The sequence below is a fragment of the Protopterus annectens genome, chromosome 11.part0, assembly GCF_019279795.1.
Source record: "Protopterus annectens isolate FY-2018-M chromosome 11.part0, PAN1.0, whole genome shotgun sequence".
NCBI classification, from domain to species: domain Eukaryota; kingdom Metazoa; phylum Chordata; order Ceratodontiformes; family Protopteridae; genus Protopterus; species Protopterus annectens.
The window spans coordinates 1,374,453,235-1,374,465,775 of NC_056745.1; the positions used below are offsets into that span (position 1 = coordinate 1,374,453,235).

The 12,541-nt window shown below is 38.8% G+C and overlaps 1 protein-coding gene across 1 annotated transcript in view; it reads left to right on the forward strand.

Moving 5' to 3' along the window:
* The window catches only part of LOC122815075, a 3,014,144-nt gene that overhangs the window by 727,354 nt on the left and 2,274,249 nt on the right, over window positions 1–12,541 (forward strand). Inside the window, exons 42-43 of the mRNA XM_044087319.1 lie at window positions 239–274; window positions 2,151–2,183. Coding sequence (XP_043943254.1) covers window positions 239–274; window positions 2,151–2,183 — 69 coding nt within the window. The remainder of the gene's footprint in view (window positions 1–238; window positions 275–2,150; window positions 2,184–12,541) is intronic.

Genomic DNA, 12,541 nt, shown 5'->3' on the forward strand with positions numbered 1-12,541 from the left:
GCATACTTCTTATACTTTTAATGGTTTTCCATGTATTATGATTTAAATGCAAAGCCTTTTAGAGAGATTTCTCAATTTTACATCAGTAATAATTAAATGAATTTCTGAATTCTAACAACATTTTGCAAGATATGTCTTGTCATTCCTAAGTACTCTCTTTGCTGGTAATACATTTCAATGACACAGTATAAGTGTTTGCTCAGACCTTTAATATTTCCTCTGTTTTTTTTTTCTCTAGGGTGATCGAGGTCCCGCAGGTGATCCAGCTTCTGGGGTAACATATTAATTAATTCTTCTTTTAATACTTAGTCTTTTTCAGATAGCATCACTTCTGTATTTTAAAGCATTTTTTTTAAGTTTTATGGACATGGGATATCAGTCATTCCAACATACTAGGCACAAACTGAATATATAGGATAACCAAGGTTAAGCTGGAGAGTTAAAAAGGAAAACGTGTTCTGGATGGACTTTCATGAGAAGTATGAATTATTGAGGATTATACCACTGTTCTTGAAGATCCCCAGTAAGGTATATATCATGTTTCTAGAAGGTTATGATTTAGATTAGTGAGATCTGGGAGACTTGCAGCAGGTAATTGTTATGAGTCCTGTTGTGAATGAATACCGTGATATCATGTCAACCCTTTTGACCTAAAATAATGATTAACTTAATTCTGCCAGACAATTCTGGAGGGAGATAAATAATATCTCTAAGAGAGCACCTCCAGAGGAATTTTTCACACAAAGACATATTACCTGTCATTCCGGCACCCTCACATTTTCTGGCTTCCTGAAAAAATCTCCCCTTCATGTGCAACATTTACTTGTCTCCTTACCTAATGGAGCCCAACACTCCTGAGTACATTCCCCCAGTCTACCTTACTGAAATCACTGCTAAGCAAATAATCCATTACTTGAACAGATCCCACTTAACTCTTCCTCTAGACCAGACAAATTGTGCCCTTGGTTTCTTTATTACTATACAGAGTACATTGTTACCCCTCTAAAATATATCTTTAATCTTAGCCTCGCAGTGAACACATGGCCACAGTCTGGAAGTCAACATTTATCAGACCTCTTTCTAATGATACAAAACCCTCCTCCACCAGCCACTACTGGAAAATCTCTATATTTCCTACCCTCAACTAAATACTGTAAAAACTAATTTGTAACCAACTTATCTCATGTCTGAAAAAATATAATTTGCTCTCCAACAAAAAACATGGCTTCTGATTAGGTAGCATTATACTGACTATACTCCAGTCTCTAACCAACAACATACCCACCAACATGGATAGCAGAAATCTTGCTGGTGCCATTTCATTGACCTTAGTCTACCTCCTAGACATTGGCATCAGCACTAAAGTACCACAGTAGATCAAAGGCTTCCTAATTAACAGATACTTTGCAGTGAAGATAGGCTCCTCTCTGTCACATATTGCCTGTACTCATTCAGAATCCTGATTTTTTTGTTACCGAGGATTGCTTGTCTGTGACAAATAAAGGCATGTTGCTGTGGAACACTAACTGGGTTTCATGATTTTTGGAAATTATTGTAACTGAGCTTATTAGAAAAGTTTTAAGATCACGAGTTTCTCTGTCTTTTATATTTTTTCCTTCAACACTCGTGGCGGTGTGGCTGGAAATAGACAGATTCCTGTGCTTGTTTATTTTTTCATTTTTTAAGAAAAGTGATACAGAGACATGCGGTTGTACACATGGTTTTAACTAAGGGAAATCACTAAAATCATATCAGAAAGAGTGCAGATTTATTTTCATCCTTTTGCAATAACTTTGCTCAAGAAATCTTAACAAAGCCAAGAATAAAGGTGGGAAAAACAACAAAAATGAGGGAAACTTATGAAGTTGCTAGAACATCATGTTTCGAATAAACTTCTATTATCTGAAGGATATGAAGTCTGAAACTCAAACTGTCATTATTTAATGATAGAAATCCTGGATAATTTGTCAAAACTCAAATTTTATGCAGAACAAACTAAAAAATATGAGGCAAAAATCTGGACATTCTGCAAAATTCTGAGTATTTGAGAGCTATACTTTTTCCCAAATTTTATTACAGGTGATTTTGAAATAATCTGTAAACATATATATTTTTCATATGATAACTTCTTTATTTATTTTTCTTTCCAGATTCTTGGTCCTCCAGGGAAGAAAGGTACTCGGGTAAGATGAAAGAGCATTTTTCAATGCATCTACTTAGTAGTTTAAATTGTCTCAACTAGTAGTAAAATACTGCAATAAACACACTATTAAAATGTCATTTGGAGGGGTTATTTGTGTGTGTGTGTGTGTGTGTGTGTGTGTGTGTGTGTGTGTGTGTGTGTGTGTGTGTGTGTGCTGACCACCTGGCTTGTTACAGACTCTCTCCTATTCATTTTTATTTGGACAGAAGCCAGTCAATGAGCAGCCATTATAGAGATAGCCATCAGAGGAACTTTGCTTTGTGGTTTCTCTGTAAACCCATCACACTGGCTATGTCTTATATAAAATGTCAAGGCAAAGGGAACAATCAACAGGTATGCTGACAAGAAAAATAAATCTCTCAGCCAACATAATATAACCCATCTCAACCACCTCTTCCCTAACCAGTATGTTGCTTTAAGCCTACTGTATCTCCTGATTCTGCCAAAAAACTGAATAAGGAACATGATACACCATTATCTCACTTTGAAGAAAGTGAGCAGACAGAGCTTCATGATGCACACCCCCACACTCAGATTTGCCAGATCCCTAAATGGTAACTGAACTTGTTTTTCTGCATCACAGTCAGGGCTCAAGCCCTCTCTTTCGCTTTGTGGCATCACTAAAGTATACAATTAGAATCAAAGATTTGCTGTATAAAAATAAGACACGTGAAGAGACTTTACTTCTACAGTGCAATTATTTATAAAGATAACAATATATTTGACTGTATGTGTAAAACTGTAGGTGTAAAGATACGTTTCTCCATCCATTTTATCTTCCATAAACGTGGCTGAAAATTAGTAAGATATCTACTCAGTGTTTCATGAAGACTGATACCATATATGTTTTGTCAGCATATCGGTCTACTTGTTTCAGCCATGTGCTTAAAAAATAAAAATGCATCTTTGTATATGACCATTCTTAGAAATAATGATGAATGAAGGCTGACAAAGGCATTATTTGAGGTTATGTTGGAGGGATATTTTGGTTTCTTATTAGAATGGTGAAGGTCCACTTATGCGAATATGGAAACATCGACACATATTCAGCGAACCGTGAAAACACTGAGCGTCCTGAAGCGGGAAATTCGAAATGTCGAATCGTCATAGTTGGCCCTTCTGCGGTATAGCTCCTTAAGGTAAATGTGTGATAGTTACAGACCTTAGGGTTAGGGTGCGGGTTAAGGTAAGTGCATAGATAGTAATGTATGCAAGGCGTAGTGTATGGTTAGAAGTAGGGTTTTGTTTAGTGTATGTATGTGGTTTATTTTGTTTGGGTAGGTAGTATGTAGCGGGTGGTGGCATTGGCCAACTGTGACGATTCGAGATTTTGAATTTTGCAGTTTAGGGCGTTCGGTGTTTTCGCGGTTCGCGCAATATGTGTTGCTGTTTTCGTATTCACTGAAAAGATTTTTCGAGTGTATAATATAGACCCGATATTGTAACCATTGGGACTTGTAAAATTTATACTGCATGCAAGTCTGCATAGAGAATGACACTTTTCCTGTTGTTTAATCATAAATATATGCTGACAGATGCTTGAAAAATATATTAAAGTGGTAGAAGGCTGTCTCTTGAGAAAGAAAGAAAACTGTCAGCATTTTTTGGGTTAGCAGTCATTTCATTATACAAACATGACTTGTAAAGGAATATGCTTTATATCCAGATAATATCTATATCTATGTATATATATATATATATATATATATATATATATATATATATACACACACACACACACACACACACATATATATATTCCCTTTGTGTCCCAACTGACTATGATTGTACCAGTTAATAACCGGATGACCATTTGGGAACTTATGTGGATACCATATGGTTATGATACTAATGTATGAAACACATTATTGGCTCATGTGTGCATCATTTATGACAACACTTTCAGTAGATGCATAATTTGCACACATACTGCAAAACATTTGCCTATTTATCTGTCAGTGAACCTGCATTGCGTGTAGAACTCCTTAACTCATATTTGGCTGGCTGATTAGTTTTATGTCCAGCTTTCGCCCAATAGACCTCTCCCAGGTAACCCAGGCTGCATAATCAGACACCGGTCAGCCAGTAGCTTATTGATCCAGGGCTGCTGGACTTTATGGCAGGCACACACTGGCCAAAAGGGGCTCATAGACCCTCACACTGGTAGCATGGGTCTCTGGTGCAGGTTGGGTCCTCGACTCACTTATCAAATACCCATGCCCGTTTTTTTGGTGACATTAGTCAACACAACCAAAATCACCTAGAGACAATCTTTGCACCCTCACACAGCATGCAGTTTGTGATCCATTTTCTTCTATCTAGAGGATGCAGTCTACAATAGTTAGTGGCCAAAGCAGTTTGTCTGTTCAGCTATCCCCATAAAATGCATCATCTAGAGTCTGCGCCGCTGCCTACAACTCCATTTTTTGGATAAGTTTGAGGTGGAAACAATTAGTACATTTTAAGAGGTGCGAACAACCCCACAGAGACACACAGGAAAACATACAAACTCCATATAGACATTGTCTGGAGGTCAGGATAAACTTTGCTCCTTGTGTTCGTAGCACGACAGGTAGTATACTTGTCTTTAATACTGAATGGGTTCTGCTCCCATGCATGTAAATGGATTGCTGACACTGCAGTGCACTTTAAAGGGGTGGTGCACTCTCCTTTGGATGAGATGCTAAACCAAGGCTCTGTTTATATGCATTGATGGTAGGTGCAGTGAAATCTTTTACATCCACCTGAGCTATCAAAAAGAGTAGAGGATGTTCCCTGATGCCCTGGTCAAATTTCACCTAGTTGTATAAACACCACCAAGGGTGTCCACTGAAAAGAGGCTACTAGCCTAGTGCAAGGAATCTGTTCAACAAAGTATAAATAAAATTAAAAAAAATCTTGGGTAGGAGGTTAGCATAACGGTTAAGGTGTTTACCTTACAAACGCAAGGTACAGAGTTTGATACTCACATGAAGTAATTGGCTATGCTTAAAAATAGCTCACAAGGGCAGTTAACCTAGTACTAATCTAGCATGGGAAGCTATTGCATCAAGTGTGTTTTCAACTACAGTAGTTGCAGTTTGTAATAACAAACACTGAAAAGGGCAAACATTCTTTTTTCATTGTTACTTTAGTTGTTGGCTGCTGTGTAAGTGAGATTGCTGTGCATGGGGACACAGAATTTGCCCATTCCACTATGCTGTGGCAATTTTGAAATTGTTTGATATATATATATATATATATATATATATATATATATATATATATATATATATATATATATATATATATTAACATCTGGTGTTGGGCGTGTATGAGGGTATGCAACCTGCATAAAACAATGTGGGGTTTTTTTGTAGATTTTGTGATTTGATCTTTTGTTTTTTTTTTTTTTGGTTCATTCACATAAGCGTTCATTTTTTTATTAGTTAACTATATATATATATATATATATATATATATATATATATATATATATATATATATATCTATCTATCTATATATATATATATATATATATATATATATATATATATATATGGGTTCACTATAGAATCCTGAAATACTGAAATCCCAAACTGAAATCCCGAATTTCAGTATTTCGAAATTCTATAGCCGAAACCTTTAAATACCGAAACCCCATAACCGCGAAATTTAAAATCGCAAACCTACAGTGCAACTACAACACACACGTACACATACACACATTTCACCCCACAATCAAATCCAACAATCCAACACTGCAGACAAGCAGGGGGGCAAGCCCTCCTTCACCCCCCACCCCCCAACTTATATATACTAACTCTGAGATCGCACAATCACACACACAAAGCTAACTCACACACAAACATTTCACAGCCCCTTGCATGCACACATCACAGCCAAAACACACACTAACATACATTAAAGTCCCTAAACAACACACTCATATGTACTTACCCACACTTACACCTGTGCATTCACACACCACAATGCCCCCCACTTATATATACTAACTCAGAGATCGCACAATCATACACACAAAGGTAACTCACACACACACATTTCACAGCCCCTTGCACACACACATCACAGCCAAAACACACACTAACATACACAACACACACTAACATACACAACACACACTAACATACACAAAAGACCCTAACCAACACACTCATACATATTTACCTGCACTTACACCTATGCATTCACACACCGCAACACAAGAAGCTCCGAACTTCAGTCTTCGGTATTATAATTTTGAAATACTGAAAGTCAGGATTTCAGTATTTTGAAATTATAAATGGACCCTATATATATATATATATATATATATATATATATATATATATATACTTTTAAACATCGAATTTTCAAAATGCTGAAGACCACAATACTGAGATGAAAATGCCGAAACTTTATTACACTGATTGTTTACAAACCCCAATGTTAAAGTAACGAAATGGCTATTAAAATAGTGTTGTAAAACTTTAAAGAGGTTGTATGTCTTTAACATGCTGTACGTTGCACTAAAAAAAAAGAAAATGGCTGGCATTAGGTTGCAAGCTCAGGTAAGTATCAGAGAGATGTATACTACTATAAAGTATGAGAAAGGTAAGCAAGTCTTATTTTGCTGCACTTTAGATATGCAGCAGTACAGCACATACAAATATATTCACCATTTATTTTGGTGTAGAGTGAGCTCGGAGTTGATATATTTAATTAGCCAGGGGTGTGGGGAGTGCAGGCGGGCTTCCCCTCCTACTTAAATATAGAGAAGTATATAGTTATTTGTTTTTGTTTGTTGCTGTAGTTTTTTATGGTGGTGGGTAGGATGTTTATGTTTACTTGTTGATTTTCTATGATATGGATGTCGACGTTTTGCAGTTTCAGGTTATTGCATTTTCTGCATTTTCTTCTTGGTATTGCACTTTATTTATTTATTTATTTTATTTTACATTTGTTGACCGGGATAGTCCGACTGGATATATGTACATTTTCAATGGAGGCCCGGGGAGAAAAGCTCCAAGATAATAATATCATTGAACATTTAGTAAATTCTAGTTTCAAGCAGATTACAGTCATAAGCAATACCAGCATTTAGCATATATAGTACTAACTTATTATAAAACACTTTACAAAACATAACATTATTTTCAAAGTTATATATACATAACATTACATTCAGGTTTAAGACACATTGAGCAGCAGTTATACAACTGACCCTCCTTGAAATGGCGTGGTAGAAAAAGTTAGAAGTAGTTGAAGGTAAGGCACCTTAGTAATAGAGAGGTCACCAGTCGGGGTTAGTGCAAGGACATAACCATGAGTTTTGAAGTATTTCTTGAGTTTGTATTTGAATTCAGTTAGTGAGGGTTCTAGGGTCAAGTCAGCTGGGAGTCTGTTCCATGTTTTTCCAACAGAGTTGGCAAACAGAGAGTCTCCAGCTAAGTAGTTGGATTTGTATGTTTGAACTAGGAGTCTAGTGGATGATCACAGTGGCCGGGTGCTGGTGTAGGGGCTGATAATATTTTTTAGTGCAGGTGTATTTTCTGGTTGGTAAAGGACTTTATGTGCCACTTTTAGCTGGTTGAACTGCAGTAGGTAAGTTGGAGAATAGAGGTGAGGTTTAGAGAAGAGTGGATAGTAGATGAGAATGGGCAATTGCAGTTCTAACAAGTGGAGTAATTAAAGGTTTGATTGTGTAAAGAGAGCCAAGTGTTTTATTAATGGTTTTGATAGTTTGATCGATATGTGCATCAAACTTCAGGTTGTTATCAACTATGACACCCAGTAGTTTAGTTTGGGCTTCTGGGGAGATGATAGTGCCATTGTTAGTGGTTATGTTAAAGGATGGCAGGAGGGTCCTGTGTGTGGGGGAGAAGAGGAGCAGCTTAGTTTTGTTGGGGTTTAGGATTAGATGTTGATTGGAGAGCCATTTTTCTACTGTATTGAAGGTATTTTGGGTTAATGTAAATAAAGTAGCTGGTGAGGTATCAGAACAAATCAAGGTGGAGTCATCCGCATATTGAATGCAGGTAGCATCTGGGATGACTGAATAAAGGTTGTTGATAAAGATGGAAAAAAGAAGGGGTCCTAGTATGGAGCCCTAGGGGACTCCTAATGTGATAGGTAGGTGAGATGATAGCTTGTCCTGCCATAGGACTGCCTGTTGCCTGCCCTGCAAGTAGGATTGAAACCACTGGAGTGCATGGTTGTTTAAGGAGAAGGCCTTCAAGGTATTTATAAGCATTTTGTGGTCAACCATATCAAAAGCTTGGATAGATCTAGAAAGAGTGCTGAGGATAGTTTGTTATTACTGCGGTTGTGGTTAATGATGGTAGAGAAAGATAGGAGGGCATAAGTAGTACTGCGGTGTGGCTTAATGCCATGCTGAAAGTTGGACAACAGCTTGCTCTGTGTGAGGTAGTGCATGAGCTGTATGTGTACGCATTTCTCCATAATTTTAGCTAGAGGTGACAGAATAGCTATGGGTCTAAAGTTTGACAGTTCAGTGGAACTGCCTCCTTTATGGAGAGGTATGACATGGGAGATTTTCCATATAGTGGGTACAGTAGCTTCAGATATAGCTCTGTTGATCAAGATTGAGATGGAGTATGCTATGGTGTCAGCAGCCTTTTGCAGATAGTCTGCTGGGAGGAGGTCGGCAGCCAGGGTTGTGGGTCTTAGTTTCTTAAGTAGGGCATGAATAAGTTGAACAAGTTGGAAGGTAAAGTATGTTTGTTTACAGGGAGTGGCTGCATTAGAATTAGAGCCATTAGGAGAGAGTTGGCTGGCTATAGACTGGATACTCTCTGTGAAGAAACTGTTGAAGTTATTAGCAATGTCTACTGGGGATTTTTGTTGGGAAGCTGAGGGGGGTGGAGTGGCGTTTTGGCCTGGGTGGAGTCGTTTGTTTATTCCTGCCCAGAACTTTTGAGGTTTGTTTTGGTGTTTTTGCAGTAGATGGTAGTACTGGTTCTTTTTGTCTAAGGTTATGGATTTTTGGTGTCATTCCTTAGCTGTCTGAATCTTGAAAGTTGATCAAGTGGGGCTTTTGTTTTTCGGTAGGTGGCCCACGCTTTGTTTCTGAGTAAACTTTTGGTTTTGGTATCTTTAGAAAGCCATGGTGTAATATTAACTTCGGTTCTAATAGAGTCGCTGGGAGCATGGGAGTTAAGAATAGCAAGGAATTTGGTGTTAAAGTATGCTACTGCTTCATCTAGGGGGAGACATTTTAGTACTGACCAGTTGCATGTCTTAAGTTCATTTTGAAACTTGCTGAGAATACAATTATTGTTGTTTCTTAATGTTCTATAGGTGGGTTGGTAGGAGCAGTCTACTTTGAGCTTGATTACATAGGTAAGACAATGGTCACTTAGGTCCTCAGGCAAAATGCCTGATTTATAAGATTGAAGATGGATATTGATGAGTATCCAGTCTAGGGTACTTTCCTTGTTATTGGGTTTTCCCTGTCTTGGTGGGGGAGGTTATGATTTGAGTAAATCCATAGAGGTTTATGTGGGTTGTGGAGGTTTCACAAGAGCAAGTGTTCCAGTCAATGTTGAAATTCCCAAGAACAATATAAGAAGTTTTCTAAGGTTTCTGTGTTTCCTCCCTGGTGGAATGTAAACACAGACAATGTTTACATTTTTGTTTTTATTAATTTGTAGTTTTGAGATAAGAATTTCAGCATTATTGAACTGGAGTGGTTGTTGGGTGTCTATGCTGACATCTTATTTTTCATCTTTATGGTCATAAATTGCCATTTTTTTTTTCTTTTGAGAAACCCTAAAGTGGCTTATTCATGATTTCTGTCTGCAAAATCCTGGCAGAGAGATGTCCCCATGAACTCAGTCATTGTTTATATGTTATCCTGCAAATCAAGCTCCACACAAAGCATCCATGGGACCGGACAACATCTTAGGCTGTGTTTTTCATGAACTTCAGAACAAACTGGCTCCCCAGCTAAGCACCATGTTCAATCATAGTCTCATGTCAGGCTCTGTGCCCACTGAATGGCGCACAGCAACAGTTATCCCACTCCACAAAGGGGGAGTCACCACTGATCCTGGGAACTATCGCCCTATTAGCCTGATGAGCCTGGTCTGCAAGGCCATGGAACGTATCACCATGGAACTCATAAACAAAGACATTGGTAACCTCCAAACTCTAGACCCCACCCAGTTCGGGTTTGTGAAAGGCAGATCATGCCTTCTGAACCTGATCGACTTCTTTGAGGCAGTCACCAAAGCCATAGACGAGGGTAAGGTGGTTCAGACAGCCTATCTTGACCTCACCAAGGCTTTTGACACCGTCTCCCATTCTGGAATTATAGCTAAACTCAGTAAACTAGCTATAAATCCCTACATCACAAGATGGGTTGCCAACTGGCTCACTGACAGAACCCATACTGTAAAAGGTGTAGACTACAAATCTGACTACAAACCAGTGACAAGTGTAGTACCACAGTGTTCAGTCCTGGGACCTCTCCTGTTTTGTATCTACTTCTCTGAAGTACAGGCTAACACAGAAGGCCTCTTGCTAATGACGTTTGCATTTGACTGCAAACTAGGAGCCATAGTCGAGTCCCCAAATGATGTGGATATCCTACAGAAGGGCCTCAATGAGACAGATGCCTGGTGTCAGAGGCATGGCCTCAAGCTCAATGCCAAAAAGTACATTGTCATCCCCTTTGGTGAAAACTCTGTACCCATGAACTACCACATAAACGGCAGTCTACTTAACGCTGAATGTGTGATAAGAGACCTTGGGACCCAGGTGGACAGTAGTCTCTCCTTTGATAATCACATCTCGACAGTAGTCAGGAAATCCTTCTATGTGGCATACCTCATCACAAAAGGGTTCTCATCCAGGAAAAAAGAGGTCATTGTTCCCCTTTATTCGGTACTCATTAGACCCATTATAGAGTGAAACACCCCTTTTGGAATGTACTTCACAATATATCTGCAGCAGCTGGAAAGGCCACAGAAGTACCTCACAAAGAGGATTACTGGCCTCAAACAGATGCCCTATACTGACCATCTCAAAAAACTCCAGCTTTACTCTGTAGCATATTGCCTACTCCGAGCAGATCTCTGCCTAACATATAAAGCTATGTTAAACCTAGAGCTGTTGGACATGCTACACCTAAAGAAATCCCAATCCCTCCGAGCTACACGCTCTAGAGACCTAAACTTTGTCACCACAATAAACAGGACATGCTGGTGGGATAGATTCCTGTCCCAGAGACCTTCTATACTCTGGAACAAGCTACCCATCTATGTTAAGCAAAGTTCCTCATTAGCACCCTTCAAAAAAAATCTTGATGAGTGGATGGGAAATAGGAAATACACTCCAGGGATCACTTCTGTGGCTCTGCTTGACAGGGCACAAGAAATTAACTTTCTTGGGTGGCATAAGCCGGGGAACCTTGTTGGCTAGGCTTACTTAGGCCCTTGGGCCGCTAGCCTAGTACCTACCTATGAACCTATGAACTCGAGTAACCCGCACATGCGGCCTCAACCTGGTCTGGGAATCAATAGGACTTGCCGGCGGGACAGATTTGTGTCCCAGAGACTCTCTCATGTATGGAATAGACTCCCGCTCCATGTCAGAGTACCTCTTTACCCCTTTTTAAGCCCAATCTGGACAACTAGATGGGAAATAGAAATTACATCCCTGGGATTCCACCCATGTCCCTGGTGGGCAGGGCATTGGGTGCTGGTTTGTCTATGCATGGGCTCAACTCTTGGCAAGGCTTACAAGGGCCTCAGGGCCAATAGTCTAGTAACTTCCTATGATCCTATGATCCCACTTCATCACATACTGGTCAGGGATAATGACAGTATCAAATCGTTACTCTAATGATATTCAGCAGCATAACAACACAACTATTTATTAATTACATATGAAATGTGCTGCATCCATTAACCTACTGTCCTAGGCTAAAACCTTTACCAAGTTGAGTGAATGATGAAAACACACTAGTCTATGCATGAATGCTCCTGACCACATGCAAATTTTCATCATAAAAAGACAGTCTAAATGAAATGAAACACATACACTTATTGAGTAACTATGACCTCTGGAAGCATTTTTCAATAGATGAATAAATATTGGACTAATATTAAATGCCAAGAAATGCATAATAGTATCCTTTGGAAGTCATCTATCCCTGGTAACTATCATATTGACAGCACACCCCTTAGAGCTGACCCAGTAGTCAGAGACTTAGGGGCACACATAGATAGTAATCTAGCCTTTGATCATCATGTGTCTACAGTGGTGCTGAAATCATTCCATATTGCGCTACTTTTAAACAAAGGTATGGCATCTAGGTCTAAGGAAGTCATT